This window comes from Phyllobates terribilis, unplaced genomic scaffold (assembly GCF_046119375.1).
Source record: "Phyllobates terribilis strain yellow unplaced genomic scaffold, ASM4611937v1 Scaffold_3__8_contigs__length_932513732, whole genome shotgun sequence".
NCBI lineage: Eukaryota > Metazoa > Chordata > Amphibia > Anura > Dendrobatidae > Phyllobates > Phyllobates terribilis.
In genome coordinates, this window is record NW_027362763.1 from 924,659,743 (window position 1) to 924,684,462 (window position 24,720).

The following is a 24,720-nucleotide window of genomic DNA, read 5'->3' on the forward strand; positions in this document are numbered from 1 at the left end:
GGATGAGCGAACCTATGGAAGTTTGGGTTCAACCAAACTTCAGTCCAAAGTCTAGTTCGGCTACCAGAACTCTACCTGATCTTGAACCTGAACTCGAATCCCATATAAATCATTGATGACCCAAACTTTGGAGTTGGAAAATCTCTCTCTCCTCCAGACTCCCAAACTGTAAAACAGACTTCCAGGAGAAGTCCGAGTTCAACGTTCAGCACTGGACACCTAGTATCCGGTACAAATCTCCAAACTTTACAGTTCAGGTTCGCTCATCTCTATTTATGGGCAACCACATTTATAGTCTTTTACAGATGAGGAGTCCATATTACAAGCATACTTACAGTCTGAATAAATACAAACCCATTATAGGACTAGTAAACTCACTACATACGTAAAAATAATGTATTAGAAACCAGGAGGAACTTCCACATTTACAATGAATTACAAGGTAAAGTTTACTTCTTTATGCCCTAGCTCTGCTGAATGTCTTTCAGATAAACACAATACCTGATTTTCCTGTTCCTTCTTTCTGGGGAAGCCTTTCTGTTATTGATCCTAAAAAAGAAACATTTTCTTTTTTTAATAGATTTATTTAAAACTACAATTTCGACAAACTGTAATACATCTTTGCTAAACATATATTAACAAAAAACTGAATTTTCTTGAGTGAAGTGAGATTAAAAAAACAAACAGTTATACCACACAAAAAATAGGACAGTTTGCAATATTCATTCCACTATAAAACTGCTTCCGACAATACTATTTTAAATAGATTCTACACATTACATAATCAAAACAGGCAAAAAGTGAAGATGTCATGAACAGTAAGCAGAGGTAATGGCCAGTGCCTCCAGCAGAACATCTCACTTTGAAATTAGTAGATTCTTCACTATAAGAATAGGAACATTACAGATTTTAGAACATTGGCATTTTTTGTGTTTATGCTATTTAATTTTTCTCCCCTTCTTGTAAGAGCCATAACTTTTTTAATTGTCATTTATCATAAACAAATGATGGCTTGTTTTCTACAAGACATGTAGTTTACATTATTTACCTAAATTTATTACTTTAATGTTTTGAATGACACCATGTACCATGAAAAATGGGATAAAATGACAATTCAGGTAAAATAGTGAAAGAAAAACGTAAATTCTGCCACTGTTTCATGGATTTTGTTTTTACGATATTCATTGTAATCATGGCCTGTAACATGATATTTAAGGACCGTACAATCACAGTGATGCCAAATGATTTTTACTAATTTATTGGCATCGAAAAATAGAAAAAACCTGGTCTGTGTTGCCATTTTCTGAGCATGTAACGTTTTTATTTTTTTGTTCTGTTGATGGAGATGTTTAAAGGCTTGTTTTTTTCTGCATGTTGGGCTACAGTTTTTAATGGTTCTAATTTGGGGTGCATAAAATATTTTACTAGTTTTAGTTGCATTTTTTAAGTGTGGTGTATCAACCAAAAAGCAATTTTGGTGTTTCACTTGTTTCTATTTATGGCCTTTAAGTTATAGATTAAATCATTTTATATTTTAATAAATATTACATTTTTATCATGCTCCAGGACAGGGAAAAATAATTAATACAATATAGAATAATTAGATATACTATGGATAAAAAAAGCAAAGTTCAAGAGATGTCCATTGCAAACACATGGCAAAGAGAATAATGTGTTCTTACGCAAGCAGGTATCACTCAGATAAAACAAATTTCACGATAACAAAATGATATGACGGAGGTTATACAAAAGACAATTATGGAGGTATGTCTATACTAAATGGGGGTGTGTACTAAGAAAACAACGCACAACTCATAGTGATGATAGATGTCCTCCAATCTGCCCATGCATGTAGTCCTCCTCACATAGAATGATACAGCCAAAAAAAGTAGCTACATGCATTGCTTTTTGCACGTCCAAGGTTCTGATGATTTGATGTCTGTTTTAATCCAGATAGAGGGCAGAGGTCTTTACTTGAACGTGAATTGTGGAATAACTCAGGGCACTCCATCCAGTTGTGTCCATGTTATACACGTTTCAGAGGTTGAAAGTTGGCATGTTATTTCATACAACTTGAGCTAAGGAAGCCTAGCCTGTCCAAAAGTCTTAATTAAAGGAAATCTGTCAGCAAGTTTTTTGCTACCACATCTGAGCAGCATTATGTAGGTAAATAGAAACTGAATCCAACGATGTATCACTTAGATTACAGGGTGCATTCATTCTGACACAAAGTTTTTAGATTTAGAATGAAGCAGAGCTGAGAAAGAAACCCTGCCCGCACCAGGCTCTCTGTATATAAAGTCCATAGTCAGTGATGTGTTTAGCTGCCGGACTAGTCCAGTAATGTTAATCTCTTAGTGATAAATCCTTCACACTTAGTAAACAACAGCACTTGACAAGTGACACATCCCTGAATTCTGTGTTTCAGCCTTTATCTCCTGCTGTCTTCAGATTACATAGCAAAAACCTGCTGCCAGATTCCCTTTAAGCGCTTAAGAAATTCATTGTTTTCTTCATCAGGGTATGGATTCAGACCGGCTATCTTGCAGTCTTAAATACTCTAATATTATAATATTTGGACAGTGACACAAGTTTTGTCATTTTCGTTGTTTACCAAACCATATTTTAGATACTGTTGTATAATCAATATGGACTTAAAATGCAGACTTTCAGCTTTAATTTGAGGGTATTCACATCCTAATTGGAGTAAGGGTTTAGGAATTACAGCTCATTAATAATATGTAGCTGCCCCTTTTTCAAGGGACCAAAAATAATTGAACAATTATGTCAAAATCCCTTTAATGGGCTGCATGAGCTATTTCCTTGCTAATCCATCATCATTTAAGCAGGTAAAAGGTCTGGAAATGACTCCAAGTGTGGCATTTGCATTTGGAAGCTGATGCTGTGAACCTACAACATGCAGTCAAAGGAGCTCTCAATGGAAGAGAAAAAGACCATCATTAGGCTGAAAAAAAAAAGAAATCCATCAGAGAGCAGAAATGTTAGAAGTTGCCAAATCAATAGTTTGGTACATTCTGCAGAAAGTGAGAAATCCATAGTGGGACTAAGTAAAAAAGTTAATAAAAGTAAAAAAAAAAGTTGAAAAATATAAAAAAAAAAATCACAAAATAATATAATTTTAATTATATATATAGATATATGTGTAGTACCCATAAATAAATATTATTATGAACAAAAAAGAATGAACAATAAAAGTACACATATTTGGTTTCAGAGATGACCTGACCTATAAAACTGTCCCACTAGTTAACCCCTTTACCCCTTTAGTGAACACGGTAAAAAAAATAAAAATAAAAATATAGCAAACAATGATGCTTTATCATCATACCGCCGAACGACATGTGGAATAAAACGTGATCAAAAAGAAGAATGTAAATAAAAATGGTACAGCTGAAAACGTCATCTTGTCCCACAAAAACAAGCCACTATACAACTTCATCAGCCAAAAATTAAAAAACTTATAGCTCTCAGAATAAAGCGATGCAAAAAAAATATTTTTCTATAAAAGTTTTTATTGTGTCAAAGTGTCAAAACATAAAAAAAAATAATGTAGTATCGCTGTAAATGTACTGACTAGAAGAATAAAACTGCCTTATCAATTTTACCACACGCAGAATGGCATAAAAAAAACAAAGAAACAATTCCTGAATTGGTTTTGTTTATTCTGCCTCCCAAAAATCGGAATAGAAAGTGATCAAAAAATGTTAAGTGCCCAGAAATGGTACCAATAAAAACTTCAACTTGTCCCGCAAAAAAACAAGCCGTCATATGACTCTGTCGGCCGAAATATGGAAAAATTATAGCTCTCAAAATATGGCGATGCAAAAACTAGTGTGCGACAGCTGCCAAATATAAAAACCCAATACAAATCTGGTATTGCTGTAATCGCACCAACCCGAAGAATAAAGTTGTCTAATCACTTATACCGCATGAGGAACGGCGTAAAAAATAAATAAAACCAATTCTTCACCTGCTGCTGATTTGTTCATTCTTACATCAGGATTTCCATGTAAATCTCTGAAATACGTGATTCAGAAGGAACCCCCAGCAGAAGATTCCCTGTAATGAGGCAGATGGAGGCACCGTGGACGCCATCTGGCCTGTGATCCCACAGTGTTAGTATTTTTATTAGGCGTGCATAAAAGTGGAAAAGTTCTCTGAAAAAAAGGACACCGCTAAACAGAGGCCAGATGGAGTCATCTTCGGACAAGTGAGTATAAGGTATTTTTTATTTTATTCTTATTTTTACACAAGGTCACAGCGGGAGCAGAATACTACTCTCATTATTGTCCCTTGCTCGCACTGATCACAGCGCAAACAGGGGACAATGATGAGGGCAGCGTTCAGAATCCGGCACTTGGGAACAGCGCTAAATGTATACTGATTCCAGGCACCATTACGTGTCCCACTGATGACACATGGATGCCAGCCGTGTGTCATCAGTGTGGGATGTTTTGCGGCCCATGCAGTGCAAAAAAAACGAACATGTCAACGTGTTTTGGCCACAGACACACTGTCCGTGTAAACACACTGACATATCCACAGACCCATTCATTTGAATGTGTCTGCGTTTGTATGTGTGTCCGGTACGTGTGGAAACTTCACCACATGTACCGGATACACTGACATATGAAAGAGGCCTAACTTTACTGCCTCATTGTAGTGAATAGATCCCTCAGGGGTTTCATCTGAACTACGTCACTTGGAGATTTAAATGGAGACCCCAATATCAGTGCTCAGCGCAGAGCACTGGATAAATGGGAACATTTTACATAACATTTTGGATCACAATAAAAGTCCCCACTCAGGTCTGTCATGTGTTAATGGAAATATAGGGGCTTCCACGTTACTAGCAGCACAAAGGCTCTGGAAAAGCAAAATGGCCCTTGCCCCCAAAAGAAATTCAGCAAATTCTGTTCTCCCAAATATAAATGCCCCCTCCCTTCTGAGCCCCACAGTGTGCCTAAACTGCAGTTATCGTCCACATGTTTGACATTTCTGTAGCGATGAGAGCCCTCCTAATTTACGGGTGCATGTCTCCAGCAGCATGAGCTGGGAATAAACATACTGGTCACTACAACAGCAGTTTGCAATTTTTCACTCAGTAGCATCCACTGTTGCTTGTCTCCGGAAAACACCCATGTAGTTAAAATCCTCACCACATCACAATCCCAAAAGGGGTATAATTTCCAAAACTGGGTCACTAGATGGGGGATTCTCCTCGTCTAGCACTTACAAGCTGTGTATATGGAGTCTGCATACTATTCTAGGAATATCTGCGCTCCCGGAAGCAAATAGCGCTCCGTCCCTTCTGAGTCTCGCTGTGTGGCTAAGCAGTACTCTACAGCCACATAAGGGATATTAGTACATTCAGCAAAAATTGGGTGACAAATTTTGGTGCCATTTGTGCCCATTTACCAGTGTGAAAATGTCAAATCTGGGGCTAAAACAAAACTTTGGTGGTAAAAATGTAATTATTCTTTCTTCACCACCCAATGGTGTAAAATTCTGTGAGGCACAAGTGGTGTCAACATGCTCACTGCACCTCTAGTTGAATTCATTGAGAGGTGTAGTTTGTAAAATGGGGTCTCTTATGGGGAGTTCTGCTGTGCTGGCACCTTAGGGGCTCTGCCAATGTGACATGGCACCGTCAAAGCAGCCCAGCAAAATATGAACTCGAAAATGGCGCTTCTTCCCTTCAGAGCTTTGCACTGTGACTCAAAAGTAGTTTTTGACCACATATGGGGTATCTGCGTGCTTACGAGAAATTGCACAACAAATTTTGGGGTCCACTTTCACCTGCTATCCTTGTGAAAATAATTTTTTTTTGGCTAAAATAACATTTTTGTGGAAAAAATTTTTGAATTTTCACAAGTCAACATTATAATTTTCTGTGAAGCACCTGGGGGTTCAAGGTGCTCACCACACATCTAGATAAATTCATTGGGGGGTCCAGTTTCCAAAAAGGGGGCACAACACTACTCAATTCTAGTGAGTTTTGCGTTGAAAAAGTCAAACGGTGCTCCTTCCCTTCCGAGCCCTGCCGTGCGCCCAAATAATGTTTTTCCCCCACATATGGGGCATCATCATACTCAGGAGAAATTGCACAACAACTCTTTGGGTCCTATTTCTCCTGTCACCCTTGTGAAAATAAAAAAAATGGGGCTAAAAGATCATTTTTGTGGAAAAAAAGTGATTTTTTATTTTCACTGCTCTGCGTTATAAACTCACACACATTTAGATAAGTTCCTTAATTGGTCTAGTTTCCAAAATGGTGTCATTTGTTTGGGGTTTCCACTGTTTAGGCACATCAGAGGCTCCCCAAATGTGATATGGCGTCCGCAAATTATTCAAGCAAATTTTACATTCAAAAAGTCAAATGGTGCTCCTTCCCTTCTGAGCCCTGCCATGCGCAAAAACAGTGGTTTTCCCTCCCATATGGGGTATCGGCTTACTCAGGAGAAATTGAACAACAAATTTTGGGGTCCATTTTTTCCTGTTACCCTTGTGAAAATAAAAAAATTTTTACAAGTCGTTTTTTAACAAGTGAAAGAACAATACAGTATAAATACAGCTGTATGCCAAGCTGATTGGTGGATTACTATGTAAATAGCTGGACAACCTTCTCTAACACCGACCCCTGACAAAGGTACGCCGAAATGCACATAGGGGTGGACGTGCGACCTCCTGCGGTGTGTGTCTATCTCCAGTTGTGTCCCAGTAGGTATCTTACATATTACTGTTAATATTACTGCACTTGATTTTTGCTGTAAGCTTCTGGGCCACTGGGGTTTTTTGTAGTCATATAGTAATTATCGACCTATTAGTTTTATGAGGGAGGGTTCAAGATTGTTTAAAGTATCTCCCTTGCCGCACCCTAGGTTGTGTAGCACGTCCATTGTGTGTTGCTTCTATTTGCATATGTTGTTGCCACGAGTTCTTTTACACTACGTGTAATTTTTAACTTTATTTTCAATAAAGATGATATTTTTATGTTGTGATTGGGATTTTTTGATCTTGTTTTTTTTCTATATGCAGCTGTATGTCACAGTAAGAACATAGTTTGAACAATTTTACAAGACTTTATCTGCTTGATAAATAGAGAAATAGAAAAGAACAGGTGAGGGAAAGAAGTACAATAAGAGTCTTTATTAGTTGCTGCGTTTGTATCCTTGCTGGGGTCAGATTGAAATACATGACCTTGTGGAAGAGAAAGTTCGGTTCAGAGCAGAAGATTAAAGTTCCTCGAAAGTAGGATTTAAAGAGTACCGAGTAAGATTGTTGTATAATTGTAGTATTGCCCAGAGAATACAATGCAAGTAATCAAACGGTTGAGAAGACTTGACATGGACCATTTTAGTCCTATGGTATAAAACTTAAATTGTAATCAGATTGGAAAGTTACTGTAATCGTATGTCGTCAGGTAATTCTGAAATTGTTGTAACTCTTTGAATACCAGATTTAGAGGGAAACCCATAATAGAGTTGAAAGTTAGATATTATATTCCAAAAGTCTAGTGATAATGATAATGAACCATCCAGTTAAAAATTTGAATCATTCTTGATGTTTAAGTAGGTGAAAAGCTCTGTCTCTTTACAAAGAATAGTTGATTGAGGTAGTTTAACAGTCTCAATCCTGCTTCTGGTGATGAAATGGAGAAGGTTTTGGCTCCTATATTGACTTGAAGTGTTGCAGAATATGCCTTTTTTTAAACTTGAGGCCTGCCTGCATTAATTCTCTTGTCATGTTGAGGAACTTTTTCCTCGATTGCATAGTGGTTTTGGATAAGTCCTTGAACATATGGATTGCGTCATAAGGAGCAGGTAATGCTTTGGAGTCCCGTGTCAAAGCTAGGAGCTTATTTCTTACATGAAATGATTCAAAAGTTGTGATGATGTCCCTTGGAGTCTCAGCCTGGATATGATATGGTTTATGCATTCTATACACTTTAATTATTGTTTTCTCCTTGTTTAATCAGGAATGAGTTGAGCAGTCATGCGTCCGATGTGTCAGTTTGTTTCTCTTGGGCTAAGTGCCCATGATGCAGAAATGCTGCATATTTTTTCCGCTTCTCCCTGGCAGGAAAAACACATGTGGATTTTACATGCGTTTTTCCTGCCAGGTAGAAGCGTTTGTCAAGCGTTTTTGCATGCATTTCTGCATGCGGGTTATCAAGCGCTTTTCCAAGCGATTTTAGCATCACTTGGAAAAGTGCTTGACAACGTGGTCACACTATGTAAATCCATGCAACCGGCAGATGGGGGATATTAACAGAATTGGGGGACATTACCCCTATAACAGTGTCAGCAGAAGACCCCCTCCCCTGTAACAGTGCATCACGACCACAATTTTTGCTTACATTTTTTTTTTATTTTCCTCCTCTAAAACCTAGCTGCGTCTTATGGTCCGGTGTGTCCTATAGTCCAAAAAATACGGTAAATGATTTTAAAAAGGCATCACATAGATCACATATACAGTATTCTTCAAATGTAGGAGCATCTGATGCTGGGATTTTCTCTAGTGAACTTCCAATTATAATCCCATTGGTATGGTAATGTGAGGATAATGATTCTTGTCATGAACTGGAACCTTGAGAGCACTGCTTCCCCGTACATTCATACTGTATATTGTCGGAAGCAACAGCATGCAAATCCTGATCATCGCCGGACCATAGGCTTTCCCTGCTCAGGTCCATGCTGACAGGTGTAGAGTTGGTATATAAAAAGCAAAGGACATAATTTTCCCTTATTTGTTCCACTGTGGAGGACTCATCTGAGGTAAAATCAGTATCTCTCTGACAATCCATGTTGCTTACTTCAGCTGCCCTTAGATGACATAAAGTGGCAGCTGGGGGGGTGAGGAAATTGCTGCTGCGGGGGAAATCAATTCGGAGTAGGGAAGAGAACTACTACCCCTATGCTCCGCTGTAAAGGACTCAGATCGTTGTTTGGGGTCTCTAGGCAAGGTCTTCTGCTCCTCCTTGCCTTTTAACGGGACTGAACTATTCTTTAATGCTTGTGAAGAAATTCTTCTGCTTGCTGGCTTCAAGTTTTTGTTGGGAGGGATGCCCCTCCCAATTATCAGACCAATGTGCCTGTTCCTTGAAGCTGTCACCATTGATGTTTGCTGGGCTGCACAGACACCGGCCTTTAGACTGGAGCGAGTGAGAGGGATGCCCCGGCTGAGAAGCAAGGAGCCTTGCTTCTCCCTCGAAGCTCCGGTGTTTGCTGTAGTGTAATCCTTGGGAAGGACCTCGGGGAAATCACTGCTGCTTTGTCTTTGTAACCTGTCTCCTGTGACAGGGCACCATTCACTGACAGAGGAGCAGGTTTAGCAGAACAGAGAGGAAGTTCCTGCATATCAGATGGTGTCAGTGCCGGAGTCACAGAGCTTCTTACTGCAGCATTCATTCTCCTCGCAGTGCGCTGCTTGGCAATGTCCATAATTCGGGACGCAAATAATCTTCTCAAGTATGGTCCTGGATGGTTTCTCCAAACTATAATCCAAAAAAAAGTCCACTTACCAGTGCAGCTGCTCTCGTTGCTTGGCAAACCATGCCCCGTAGTGAGTATTTTGAACCTACTGGGGCCTCACAGAAATTTATAGCAATGAATGTGGTAAAAATTGTATTTTTTTGCAAATTTGTCAGTTACACAAATTATTGTGCAATTTCTCCAAAAAGCAGTGATGCCCTATATATCATCAGAAAATACTGTTTGCCAAACACCAAGGCAAAGAAGGAAGGAGTGCTATTTGGCTTTTGGAGCACAGATTTTGCTGGAATAGTTTGCAGGCACCATTTGCAAAGCTCCTAAGGTGCCAGAACAGCAGAAAAACTGCAAAAGTGACACCATTGTAGAAATTGCACCTCTCAATGAATTAATCTTCGGCTGCAGTGACTATTTTGTAACATCATGCCATGCTTTATTCTGGAGAATATCAAATATGCCAGTTTAAACCCATACATTGTACTTCCGGAGACACGCACCCTATTAATTACACAGGTATGCAAAATTTGGGTTTATGAAAATTGTTTCAAATCCAATGACTAATTCTTTTGTTTTCTTATGCCTTGATGTAAAAAAAACACTTTAATTTTTAACCATCACATGTGAATTTTGCACAAAACGTGCATGAAATTACATTCAAGCAAGATACAGCGATGAGCAAAAGGTTAACAATGTTTTGAACTTTTGACTTTCTGGCTCCATATCTCACCATTCACTACTGCTTTGAATGTGAGACTACCATCATTTTATATTATAAATAAAAAATTACTGAACATTCATTCTGCAACTTTATTGGAAATAAATTTTTGAACCATTTCCTTTTCTCTTCAAAGCTTCTTATGATACTTTTTCTCTTATAGAAGGCCTGCGGATCTTCTATGTGAAGCATTCAGCAGTAGTCCTCCATCATGTTCACGTTCTATCTACCTTTGTATTGTTGTTCCAACTCTTTGATATCCTGATGAAATCTTTCTCCTTGCTCTTCGCTAACAGCACCAAGGAAAGTAGTCCAAATGCGAATTTAAAAAATGTAACTTCAAATACATCAGACAACCCAAGGCTTTGAAACATTTCAGCATGTTCTCCACGATGAACTTAAATTTTGGATATCTGTTGTTACTTAGAAATTTCTTCACAACTTCTTTAAAAGAATCCAAAGCCCTTTTCCCAACAGACCTTTAGTGGGATCAACTAAACTTTCCGCAAGTATTTTCATGAGTCTAGGTTGCAAAGATGTTTCCGGTGGCCAACTTTTTTGGCTCCAGTGATGAGTCTTATCCTGGCTGTCCCATTCACACAAAAAGAATGGTTAATTTGGGTATCCTACTTGCTGCCCTAGACTCAAAGAGAGAACTTTCAGATCACCAAATATTGACCATCCTTGATCCTTGTAGTTAAGTTTCTTGAGAATAAAGCCTAAATTCTCATAGCTTTCCTTGAAGTGCGCATAATGTCCTACTGGCATTGAAGCTTACTTCCTTTCACTGTGCAGTAGCACAGCTTTCAGACTTTTTTTGAATGAATCAGTAAAGAGTCTCCACTCTCTCTCATTGTGCTCAATGTTAGATTTTTCCTTCAGCCCAGGAATATCACTGCCTATACTAAAGCATCGTCTTGAGAAAAGTATGGAAGGAATTCCTTTTCTCTGCTTATTTACCATGAAAAACAGGTACCAGGAGCTAGCAGATACTTTGCCTTTAGTCTAGAGCCTAAAAGTCCTGCAGAATGTTTAGAAAGGTCAAAAGAATAGTCTATTCTCATCAGATCTATATCCACAGGTGTACACCACCAAAGTAGTCATATGAGATAGGGAAAGGGGAAAGTTGGATCTATATCCACACTTTTCCAACTTTCCCCTTTCCCTATCTCATATGTTTAGAAAGGTCCAAGTCACTGACTAAATCATTTAATTTGAGCTGTGAAAAAAGCTGTGGCTCATTGGAACTAGCCTGAAAGTCTTCATCAGAATCCTACTATTCATGTTCTGAATCTTCTGAATCAGGAGTATCTTCAAGTTTCTCCGTATGGATAGCACAAGAAAATGGACCCTATAATTGGTCACACAGTTAATGCTGAGTGGATTGATATCCCAAATGCGGTCAGAAACATCTGTTTGGACAAATAGCAGGGTTCGGAAGGGAAGGAGCTCCATTTGAATTTTGGAACACAAATTTAGCTGAAATAGATTGCAGATGTCATCTTGCATATGCAGGGCTTCTGAGGTGCCCAAAAAGCAGAAACCCCCTACAACTGACCCCAATTTGGAAACTCAAGGATTTTATTCAGGGATATAGTGAGCCTTTTTGAATCCATAGGTAATATTCAGAAGTTGATAACATTAGCTTGTCATATTGAAAAATTTAAAATTTTTTCATGAAAATGTTGCTATAGCCACATATTTTTTTCATTTGCAAGAGGTAACATGTAAAAGTGAACCCCACAGTTTATTCAGAGTGCTGCCATACCCTATATGTAGTCAAAAAGTTCTGCTTCGACATATGGCAGGGCTCCAAAGGGATGAAGTGACATTTGGTATTTGGAGTATAAATTTGTCTAGAATAGATTGCAGATGCAGTGTCTCATTTGCAGAATCCCAGAGCTACCAAAACAGCTGAAATCCCAAGTAGCCCCATTTTGGAAACTAGACCCATCAAGGAATTCATCTAGGGGTGTTTTGAGCATGTTGAAGCAAAGGTGCTTCACAGAATGTGAAAACGAAAATTAAATTTTTTTCTGCTAATATGTTGTTTTAGCCCCAAATTTGTAATTTTCACAATATGTAATAGGAGAACACAGACCCCATAATTTGGGCAGCAAGGAGGATACATGAAATACCCATACTTTTGTGTGAATGGGACAGCTGGGATAGGATTCAGTATCACAGTAATACACTAAAGCACCGTCTTGAGAAAAATATGGAAGAATTCCTTTTCTCTGCTCCTGAACCATGAAAAACAGGTACCAGGAGCTAGCAGATTTTTTTCCTTTAGTCTAGAGCCTAAAAGTCCTGCATAATGTTTAGGAAAGTCCAAGTCCCTGACTAAATCATTTAATTTGAGTTGTGAAAAATGCCGTGGCGCGTTGGGACTAGCGTGAAAGTCTTCGTCAGAATCCTGCTCTTCATGTTGTAAATCTTCTTAATCAGGTCTATCTTCAAGTTTCTACGGATGTGAAGGGTCAGGTATTCCTGGAGCATGAGGCACAGGGTGAATCGCTGATGGGAGGTCCGAATATTTAATTTCCTTCTTATTTTAAACGTTGGATCCCTTCACGTTGCCCGTACAAAAGTAGCAGTCAACACTATGCTTTTGCGGTTCCCTCCAGATCATAGGCACGCCAAAATGAAAGCTTTCTTTCTTCCTTTTAGACCACTATTGTAGTCCTTCTACACAAACAACACAATACATGTGGAGCCCACGACTTTTCCTGATCACCTAGTTTTACAACAAAGTATGCATAATATACTTTTCCAACGAAGTCCTTAATGTTCTTTTGTTTTTACTTCAGTACAAAACAACCGAAAATATAACAAAAGTTGTCGGGTGAATTACAACACTCCTTTGTAGCCATTTCTATCACGTTGTTAGAAACAGAATCTTAATCCACTAATACCACTAAACACTGAAAGGAATTGTGGTAAGCACACCACCACACTCTTATGAACGCTGTCTTAAAGAAAATATGCCTTTGCTCCTCATTGCAACCAATTATAGCTCAGCTTTCAGTTCTTCCTACTGCTGAGGTAAAATGAAAGATATGCAATGATTGGATGCTATTTGACACTACCACACTCTTTGGAAGCTGGGTTAAGAAAATCTTCTCGGCCCACAGCAGCCAATAGCAGCAAAGCGTCAATTCTTTTCTAACCAATCTAATAACACCAAAATCATCCACAAAAGGTCACACAAAGGGGTCAAAGAATGGATTAAGAAAAGACCTATGGAGTCACTGTTTGTAAATAAACTGTACATGATGAAATTTTTTCAATATTTCACTGAGTGCAGCTATCGAAAGTATATAAAAATCACCTCTTATTTTTCAAACAATTTTACCCTTTGCAGACTTGTGTTATTAATTGGACTGTCCCGTTACAGTTATACCAAACATGTGGCTGTTTACTGAGGTTTAGGCACAGTGTGGCTCACAATAAGGGGGATATTTGGTTTGGGAGTGCAAATTTCACTGGATTTTACTTGAGGGAGTGGGAGTCGTGTCGCTTTTCCAGAGATTTTATTCTACCAGTAACGTGGGAACCCCTATATTTCCAGTGACAGAAGACGGACCTGAGCGGAGGCTGATTTTATGCGGGATAAGTTAGGGTTTTTATTGGTAACATTTTGGGGTACATAATGCTTTATGATCGCTTTCAGTATAAGGCTGGGATCACATTTTTGTGTTCTTTGCTGAGCATTTACATCAGGGTTCCGTATCAATCCCACAAAAATGAAATTCAGATGAAACTCCCAACGGAACCACTTATTATAATGAGGCAGATGGAGATACTTTGGACTCTGTTTGGCATCTGTTCCTGTGGTATCCATCTTTTTAGGCATGCACAGATCTATGGTCGTCCACACTTATGTGCTAAAAAGATGCCTAAAATGATGGGACATTGCCAGAACAGAGACCAGATGAAGTCCAAAATGTCTCCATTTGCCTCATTATTGTGACTGGATCCATCGAGGGTTTTGGCTGAACCGCAGGTTTTGGGATTTACGCGGAAGCCCCAATGTAAGAGCTCAGCAGAAAGTGCAAGATAAATGTGAACAGAGCCTTATTCAGATTTTTGGGAGGTAGAATGAACAAATAGACAGAAGCACAAGAATAGTTCTTATTTTTATTTTTGCATGAGTCACCGTGCGGTATAAGTGTTAAGACGGCTTTATTCTTTAGAGCAGTGCGATTACAGAGATACCAAATATATATAGGGTTTTCTTTAAGTTTTGCTACACAGTACAAATGCTTTTTTATAAAAAATATTTTTTTCATCACCATATTCTGAGAGCTGTAACTTTTTATTTTTTGGCTATCAAAGCTGTATTAGGGTTTATTTTTTGCGTGACGAGTTGAAGATTTTTTTGGCACCATTGTAGGGCATATAACATTTTTTGATCGGTTTTTATCATAAACAGCTGTCTCCCGTGGGATTTTTGCCTGCTCGCAAATGCGAGGGGTTAAGGCAAAGAAGTGGAATATTTAGCAATAGCAGCGTCAATTATCTGATCTCAACTAGAGATGAGCATTCTTCGACTCGAACTGTTCGCCAATCTCAAATTCGAGCTGTTTTGGGCGGTGTTCGAGCCGTTCAGCGAACACGAACGATTTGAGAAAAATTCGGCTGTTCGAGGTTATGTTCGATAACTGTTCGTGCACCAAAATCATAACTGGATTTTTTCTCAGTAATGATGAAAATTAATGTTAATACGCAGTTTGAGTGTACAGCGGGGCGGGGGGAGGGGCAGGGGATGGATCTCTGCAGGAATAATGAAGATCTCCATTTTTTTTCTCTTTCCCGCATTTACAGTGGGGAGGTGCAATCTGTCAGCCTATCAGCAGCGCACACACGGAGCGAAGTGCTTTTTTTCACACAAGCAAGGGCATGTGTCATTGGCAGTGTATGTCACATGTCCTTGCCCTATAAGACCCAGCCATTTTCCCCGTCGCCACCATTTTCTCACTGCTGCAGCTGCGTGTTAGATAGCACCGCTGTTGCTGTGTGCGCTATACCTTGTTAATTTCAAGCCAATTTTCGCACAAATCTACAGATAGCTTGGGAGTAGGGAATAGTTGTGATTGCAGTCCTTTTAAGGACTAGGTTACATCATTTCATACGACTTTTATCAGGCAGGACTGTGCTCTTAAATAGATAGGTTGGGAGTAAAAACTAATTGTAATTGCAGTCCTTTTCAGGGCTAGGTTACATCAGTTCCTATCACTTTTTGCCAGGCAGGTCTGTGCCAGTGCTGTGCAAGTTTTTTTCACAGCATTTGGCTGAATCTAGCAAAGCTAATCCTTTTTGGCCTATTGCAGAGTGTGTTAATCAGTGGAGTAGCCTATCTGTGTTGCAAGATACACTACCTGTGTATAGAATACCAATTTTTTTACTGCACCTAGTGAAGTAAAACCTTTTGGGCATAGCATCATTCTATTAGTCCATCTATACTGACCTCCATAAGGTTGCAAATTGAATATAATTTTTTTCTGCATCTAGCTCTGAAAAAATATTTGGCCTTCTAGCAGTGTGTGGGACTTGTTCTATTAGTCCATCTATACTGACCTCCATCAGGTTGCAAACTGAATATAATTTTTTTCTGCATCTACCTCTGAAAAAATATTTGGGCTTCTAGCTGTGTGTGGGACTTGTTCTATTAGTCCATCTATACTGACCTCCATCACGTTGCAAATTGAATATAATTTTTTTCTGCATCTAGCTCTGAAAAAATATTTGGCCTTCTAGCAGTGTGTGGGACTTTCTCTATTAGTCCATCTATACTGACCTCCATCAGGTTGCAAATTAAAAATAATTTTTATCTGCATCTAGCTCTGAAAAAATATTTGGCCTTCTAGCAGTGTGTGGGACTTTCTCTATTAGTCCATCTATACTGACCTCCATCAGGTTGCAAATTCAAAATAATTTTTTGTCTGCATCTAGCTCTGAAAAAATATTTGGCCTTCTAGCAGTGTGTGGGACTTTCTCTATTAGTCCATCTATACTGACCTCCATCAGGTTGCAAATGAAAAATAATTTTTATCTGCATCTAGCTCTAAAAAAATATTTGGCCTTCTAGCAGTGTGTGGGACTTGTTCTATTAGTCCATCTATACTGACCTCCATCAGGTTGCAAATTAAAAATAATATTTATCTGCATCTAGCTCTGAAAAAATATTTGGCCTTCTAGCAGTGTGTGGGACTTTCTCTATTAGTCCATCTATACTGACCTCCATCAGGTTGCAAATTCAAAATAATTTTTTGTCTGCATCTAGCTCTGAAAAAATATTTGGCCTTCTAGCAGTGTGTGGGACTTTCTCTATTAGTCCATCTATACTTACCTCCATCAGATTGCAAATGAAAAATATTTTTTATCCGCATCTAGCTCTGAAAAAATATTTGGCCTTCTAGCAGTGTGTGGGACTTTCTCTATTAGTCCATCTATACTGACCTCCATCAGGTTGCAAATTCAAAATAATTTTTTGTCTGCATCTAGCTCTGAAAAAATATTTGGCCTTCTAGCAGTGTGTGGGACTTTATCTATTAGTCCATCTATACTGACCTCCATCAGGTTGCAAATTAAAAATAATTTTTATCTGCATCTAGCTCTGAAAAAATATTTGACCTTCTGGCAGTGTGTGGGACTTGTTCTATTAGTCCATCTATACTGACCTCCATCAGGTTGCAAATTAAAAATAAATTTTATCTGCATCTAGCTCAGAAAAAATATTTGGCCTTCTAGCAGTGTGTGGGACTTTCTCTATTAGTCCATCTATACTGACCTCCATCAGGTTGCAAATTAAAAATAATTTTTATCTGCATCTAGCTCTGAAAAAATATTTGGCCTTCTAGCAGTGTGTGTGGACTTTCTCTATTAGTCCATCTATACTGACCTCCATCAGGTTGCAAATTCAAAATAATTTTTTGTCTGCATCTAGCTCTGAAAAAATATTTGGCCTTCTAGCAGTGTGTGGGACTTTCTCTATTAGTCCATCTATACTGACCTCCATCAGACTGCAAATGAAAAATAATTTTTATCTGCATCTAGCTCTGAAAAAATATTTGGCCTTCTAGCAGTGTGTGGGACTTTCTCTATTAGTCCATCTATACTGACCTCCATCAGGTTGCAAATTCAAAATAATTTTTTGTCTGCGTCTAGCTCTGAAAAAATATTTTTCCTTCTAGCAGTGTGTGGGACTTTCTCTATTAGTCCATCTATACTGACCTCCATCAAGTTGCAAATGAAAAATAATTTTTATCTGCATCTAGCTCTGAAAAAACATTTGGCCTTCTAGCAGTGTGTGGGACTTTCTCTATTAGTCCATCTATACTGACCTCCATCAGGTTGCAAATTCAAAATAATTTTTTGTCTGCATCTAGCTCTGAAAAAATATTTGGCCTTCTAGCAGTGTGTGGGACTTTCTCTATTAGTCCATCTATACTGACCTCCATCAGGTTGCAAATGAAAAATAATTTTTATCTGCATCTAGCTCTGAAAAAATATTTGGCCTTCTAGCAGTGTGTGGGACTTTCTCTATTAGTCCATCTATACTGACCTCCATCAGGTTGCAAATTCAAAATAATTTTTTGTCTGCGTCTAGCTCTGAAAAAATATTTGGCCTTCTAGCAGTGTGTGGGACTTTCTCTATTAGTCCATCTATACTGAACTCCATCAGGTTGCAAATGAAAAATAATTTTTATCTGCATCTAGCTCTGAAAAAATATTTGGCCTTCTAGCAGTGTGTGGGACTTTCTCTATTAATCCATCTATAGTGACCTCCATCAGGTTGCAAATTCAAAATAATTTTTTGTCTGCATCTAGCTCTGAAAAAATATTTGGCCTTCTAGCAGTGTGTGGGACTTTCTCTATTAGTCCATCTATACTGACCTCCATCAGGCTGCTAATGAAAAATAATTTTTATCTGCATCTAGCTCTGAAAAAATATTTGGCCTTCTAGCAGTGTGTGGGACTTTCTCTATTAGTCCATCTATACTGACCTCCATCAGGTTGCAAAATAAAAAAAAATTTTTTGTCTGCATCTAGCTCTGAAAAAATATTTGGCCTTCTAGCAGTGTGTGGGACTTTCTCTATTAGTCGATCTATACTGACCACCATCAGGTTGCAAATTAAAAATAATTTTTATCTGCATCTAGCTCTGAAAAAATATTTGGCCTTCTAGCAGTGTGTGGGACTCATTGTATTAGGCCATCTATACCAAGCTCCACCAGCTTTTAAATTAATAATAATTTTTAGCTGCATCTAGCCCTGAAAATAATTTTTCTTCCCAATAGTGGTAGCAATAGAAATATGGGGAGCGCGCCTGGCTTACAAAAATATACGCTTCATAACAAAAAACACCAGCCTAGCGCACTGCATTAATAAGATGGCATCATCGTCTCTCCCAGTGCTAGGCCTGCTACCCAGGCTAGCATTCCTGTGCCTAAAACACAATGTATGGGTCCGCGCTAGCCACTATGCTGAGGGGTCTAAAGCTGCTGCTAACGCTTTATAACAATTCAATTGGCAGATTTTCACAGAGCTCTTCCACAACTCCCACCCATCGGGCAACACTTGCCCATCTTCCCTATGGGATCTAGTGGCGAATAGTTGATGCCATTAATCAGAGCGTCAGTTGCCCCGTCGACGTGGCAAGCATACGGTAAGGCATGGGAAGAGTGGACATGACTAGTAGCAGGCAGACGGGTTGACCAATGTGAACAAGCCAGATCACAAGTCACCATAGAATTTCTCCACCAGCTAATTATGAGGGGCATATCAGGGGCGTCAGCGCAGCGGTGTCTGACCGGAGTAGCATTTCACTTCCAACTACTGAATTGGGGAGATGTGACAGAGGGTCATCATCAGACAATCCATAAAAGGGTGGAAAAGGGGTCAGCCAAGTCAGGAGTGTAGAAGTCCCGTCCCATGTCACTAAAACTGATTTCTCACATCATATCCCTAACACCATTAACATGACACTCACAATTTGAAGCAACACTACTGTCTACTGCATTTGTGATCGCCTTCTTCGGGGCGCTATGCATAAGCGAATTAGTCCCTCAATCCAAAATTACCACCAGTGGAGGCTTATTACACCAGGACGTAGTCATAGCCAATAATGCAATACGTCTACGCATACACAAATCGAAAACGGTTCCAGTGGGCAGGGGCACTTGGGTACTTCTACAACCCACAAACGGTACACTGAGTTGGGTAACAATAGTAAAAACATATCTAACCATCAGATCACAAAGTAATTTCTTCCTATCACACATTGATGGAATGCCATTATCAAGATACCAGTTCCAAGCTATATTTAATAAATGCATAACATCGGCAGGGAACCACCCCAAAGATTACGGGACACACTCTTTCCGCATAGACGCGGCCACGGAAGCAGCAAGAGCAGGACTGTCAGAAACGGAAGTTCAGAGGATAGGGAGATGGCAATCCACGTGTTTGGCAAGATACATAAGACCGGACTTGTTATCCTAACGTGGTTTGTTTCTTTTACAGGTGACGCTAAGCCAACAGTGTGGGTGATAGGCCACTCGTATATGTATTGGGCAGAAAAAAGGGCGAAAGTCTGCCCAGGCGGGAGGAAATTAGAGTTTCATAACACATATTTCAACTAGAGAGGTATTAGAGGCCTGCTATGGCCACAGGTACTAATGGAGGTAATCAAGGTAGGAAGAGAGGCAAGATGTCCGGTCATCTTAGTTATACAGGCCAGGGGAAACAACCTAGGTCATCACAACAGCGCATAACTAATGGCAATAATGAAACTAGACACTGAGCGCTTCAGAGATTTTTTCACAAAACTAGCTATAGTATGGTCAGAGATTGTGTCGATAGCGGTATGGCAAGGTGCGTGAGACATCACGGCCATCGAACGGACAAGGTGGGTAATAAATATTCGGATGGCAAAATTTAGAAGAGACAGAGGCGGTGTAGTGGTACGACACCGACAACTGGAAGGAGATAAAGCAGGCCTCATACGGCCCGACGTTGTTCACTTAATGGATATTGTACTGGACATATTCCTGTCACGACTCCAGGACGGAGTGGAACAAGCGTTAAGAGTGATGGGTGGGGGTCAGAGTCCTGCATACGAGTACGCAGGATCCTCCGTGGCCTGGAAATAGAAAGGACATGTTGGAGAGTTACACTTGTTGGCCAAGTTGCCGGAGTGGAGACCCAGGGCATGCTGCAACAAGCTGAATTATTTTAGAAATAAAATGCCTTTCTAATGGAATGAGTATAAAGAGTTAATAAAGCTGTGACTGATCCTCACCCATCCAGTTGTAAGAGTTACATTATTGTATTGTCAAGGAAAGGGGGGCGGTAGGGGGGCTGAGCGTCTGGGTTTGGTTGGGGTCCCCACAGCCTGCCTAGGCTAGATGCATTTAAAAATTCTTATTAGATACACAGGCGGTGCAGCTTGCTTCGCAGCTGGGCTACTACGCCCAAAGTATTGCCTAGGCTAGATGCAGTTAAAAATTCTACGCTGACTAGCAGACACTGAAGATTTGGAGCAGACCTCTGAGTAAACAGCTCTTCAGACTCAACCATCTGTGTTACCCCAAGCCATAGTGTATGTAGTTTCTTACAGTTAAAAGGGGGGGGGGGAGCGACCCAACCCACCTGGAATTGACGATGCCAACGTCACGTAAGACACAGCAAGGGGACTCCAAAAAGAGTCTCCATTTTTTCCCAAAATTGTGGCACAGACACCACTTAACCCTAGAACGCATACCTGGGGCCCCGCAGTCCCGCCCTGTTAATTGTTTTCTATTTTCTGCAAGATTACTTTAGTTAGAATTTTGAAGCTCTAGGTATTCTTCATGTATATAGTTGTTTGTCATTTGAGTTTGAGTTATTCAATGTTATTTGCACACGGGCCTAAAAGGCCCCAGGTATATGAAAGTGTAGATTTTTATGGTCATGCGTTCTAGGGTTAAGTGGCATCAATTGCCCCACAGTTGCTTAAAACGGTTGGTGAGGTGATTTTACGAAATCCTCAAGGTTTTAGTCTCCCAAGGATAACACAGGGGTAGAAAAGTCCTTGCGAATCCATGATTTGTTCATCTTTATTAACGTTAGTCTGTGTACATTCTCAGTGGACAGACGCGTGCGCTTATCTGTCAGCACACCACCAGCAGCGCTGAACACACGTTCAGAGAGAACACTGGCTGCAGGGCATGACAAGATCTCCAAGGCGTGAGTGGCGAGCTCCAGCCATTTTTCCAAATTGGAATACCAAAATGAGCAAGGGTCCAGTGACACAGTCATGGCTTCGATGTTCACTTGGAGATACTCCTGCACCATCCTCTCTAGGCATTGACTATGTGTCAGACTTCTTGTCTCCTGTGGCCTTGCAAAGGATGGTCTAAAAAAGTGGTGAAACGATTCCACAAAATTGCTGTTACCAGCAGATACTGTGTTACTGTTACGGTTTGAGTGATGAAGACTCGACAGTCCCACGGTTGGCAAGTTAGAACTGTGAGATTCACTACGTGCACCACTGGTGTTTTGTGGAAAAGCACATGTAAGATTCTGCAACAGAGTCTGCAGATACTCCTGCATGAGTCAATCCCTTTTTATGGCAGGAATTATTTCGGCAAATTTACTTTTGTACCGGGGATCTAAGAGTGTGGCAACCCAGTAGTCGGGATTACTTCGAATTCTGACAATCTGAGGGTCATGTTGCAGGTAGTGCAGCAAGAAGGCACTCATGTGTCTTGCGCATCCAGGAGGACCAAGTCCTTGTTGTGTTGGTAGCGAGGTAAGAATCATGCTTCCTTCCTCTGCCCTCTCCCCCCAACCTCGCACAACAGAAATGTGATCAAGGTCTCCCTCATCTGATGAGTCTTCCATGCCCATCGACAGTTCGTCCTCCACTTCTTCCTCAGCTTCTGCACCTTCCTCAACAGTTTGGCTGCTACCATGTGCCCTAGTTAATCCCTCTCCCCCACCCTCCCATGCCTGCCGCCTTGGTGCTGCCAACCGTTTGGACCTTGGAGATGTTATCCCTTCCGCATACGACTCCTCCTCTACTTCCTCCACCTCCTCTTGTCCCACCACCTGACTCTGAATTCTGTTTAATGTGTGCTCCAGCATGTAAATCACCGGAATAGTCATGCTGATAATGGCATCGTCGTCAGCACTAAACATCTTCGTCGCCATTTCAAAACTGTGCAGAAGGGTGTGTGGCGCCCCTGAGGGTTCAGTCGCCGCAGAGTTACTGCATCTCACCCAGAGGTGTGGTATCTCACTCTCAGGTAAGGAATACATATGGCTCGGGACCCTAACACCTGCATCCAACACATACCCGCAGTGGGGGTAGGGCGAGATTGCTCCTAAGGGAGAGCACAGTCCCAGGTCCCTAGATGGTGGGAGGGTCCTATGTAGTGGGTGCTTAGGGGAGCAGCTTAGCGGAGCACATGACAGGGAGAGTATAAATATGAAGCCATCTTAGAAAGAGCAAGCCAGTCAGAGGAGGAAAAGTGACAGGAGCAGAGGCTCGGCATGAGCTCTGCTCCAGAGGCGGGCCTAGCCTGGGAGGCCCAGGACTGAAGGAGAGAAGAGAGGAGTGGGAGCAGGAAGGCTTCAGGAACCGAAGGGACCCTAGGGCTATGGGCCGTGCAGAAGGCCACCCGTACTCCTGCTGCTACCAGGAGGTAGAGGGGTCAGGCCAGATAAGGGGAACCGGTCCCTCAACTAGCGGAGAAACAGCAAGGCTCAACTAGAAACTGGAGGCTGCAGCATTTCATGTACTGCAGGTAAAAGTCCACACCAGTCTCACTAAGAAGGTAGCCACATAGGACCCAGGGGACGGAACACAAGTCGTCCGCCAAGGCCAGAGGATACCGGATAGAAGTATCACTGGGTGTGAGGTGCAGGGAGAAGGCCAGAGAAAGGACACACAGAAGGGGGTCCTGCTAAGTATTCCGGAGCTATCTGGGGGTGGACTGAGCCCCTCACTGAGTACGTACAGCACGACGGGTGAGATTGCTCTGGTACCTGTAATCTGGACTTCAACAACTGTGAGCAAAGATTTTGGGACTGCATCACACGGACTCTGTGTTCATTACTGACTCCCTGCACTACAACTACCATCATTCACCCACACTGCCCTGAAGCTACACTCTTCCTGTGGTGAGTAATAATACCATTGCTGCAAAACCACCAGCTTCAGAGGACTGTTCTGCAGCGGCGGCCCCTTTTGCCCCACTCCAGAGGTGGCGTAGTCAGACATTATAAAACCCATATATACAAATTACCCTTGGATTGACCGCCCTGGATCACGGACCGGGTCACCGCCACAGTGACTACAACCCCCAGTGTCTACCGGCCCGGCTCAGGGTACCCCACGGCCCAGGGGGCGAGTCAACTTCATAGGTCCCTGATCTGAGACCACTCCTGCAGCGTGATTTGCCCCACCTCTGGATCTCGTTGGCCCAGGCTATACGTCAGAACGTATTGCACCAGGGCTTGTCGGTGCTGCCACAGTCACTGCAACATGGTCAGAGTTGAATTCCACCATGTCGGCACATCTCATTTCAGCCGGTGAACTGGCAGGCCCAACGACTTCTGTAGAGATGTAAGTCGTTGAGCTGCGGGATGCGAACGGCGGAAGTGAGCACACAGCGACCGTGCCCTCTGCAGAAGGCCATCTAGTCCGGGATAGTGGGCTAACAATTTATGGACAACCAGGTTCAACACGTGAGCCATACAAGGCACGTGTGTGACATTGCCCCGGCGAAGGGCCGCACCCAGGTTTGCAGCATTGCCGCACGCGGCCTTCCCTGGTTGCAGGTCCAGTGGAGACAACCATTCATGAAACTGGGTCTCCAGAGCTGACCACAACTCCTCAGCTGTGTGACTCACATTTCCCAGACATTTCAAAGTAAACACTGATGCCTTGAGCCCTGCTGCCAGCATAGTAAGGAGGTGTGCAGGATTCCTTCTGCGCAGTTAGAAAGCAGGTGGCATTACCAGACAGGCTTTGGGTGCAGGTGGAGGACCGAGAGGAGGTTGAGGAGGCAGAAGCAGTGGAGGAACTTCGAGATAAAGAGGATTGACGCACAACTCGTGGGGACGGTAAGACTTGGACAGCAGCCCCTTGTCCTGCTGGCACCATAGTTACCCAGTGCCCAGTCAGCGACATGTAATGCCCCTGTCCATGCCTACTCGTCCAAGTGTCTGTGGTGAAATGCACCCTGTCACACACAGAAGCGGTGATGTTCTGTGCGACATGCTGGTGGAGCGCAGGCACACCTTTCTTTGAGAAGCAGTGCCGACTGGGCATCTGGTACTGGGGCACTGCGACGGACATAAGGTCTCGAAAATCCACTGTGTCCTCCAGGCGGAAAGACAGCATTTCTGTAGCCAAGAGCTTGCAGATGGTGAGATTCAACCTCTTAGCTTTCTCATGGCTAGGAGGAAATGGTCTTTTACTTTTCCACATCTGAGGGACCG

General features: G+C 41.3%; 1 protein-coding gene across 1 annotated transcript in view; it reads right to left on the reverse strand.

Annotated features, from left to right (window-relative positions):
* SMOC2 (SPARC related modular calcium binding 2) overlaps nucleotides 1-24,720 on the reverse strand; it is a 748,277-nt gene that overhangs the window by 504,890 nt on the left and 218,667 nt on the right. The window contains exon 5 of the mRNA XM_073672815.1: nucleotides 502-549. Within this exon, the coding sequence (XP_073528916.1) occupies nucleotides 502-549 (48 nt within the window). The remainder of the gene's footprint in view (nucleotides 1-501; nucleotides 550-24,720) is intronic.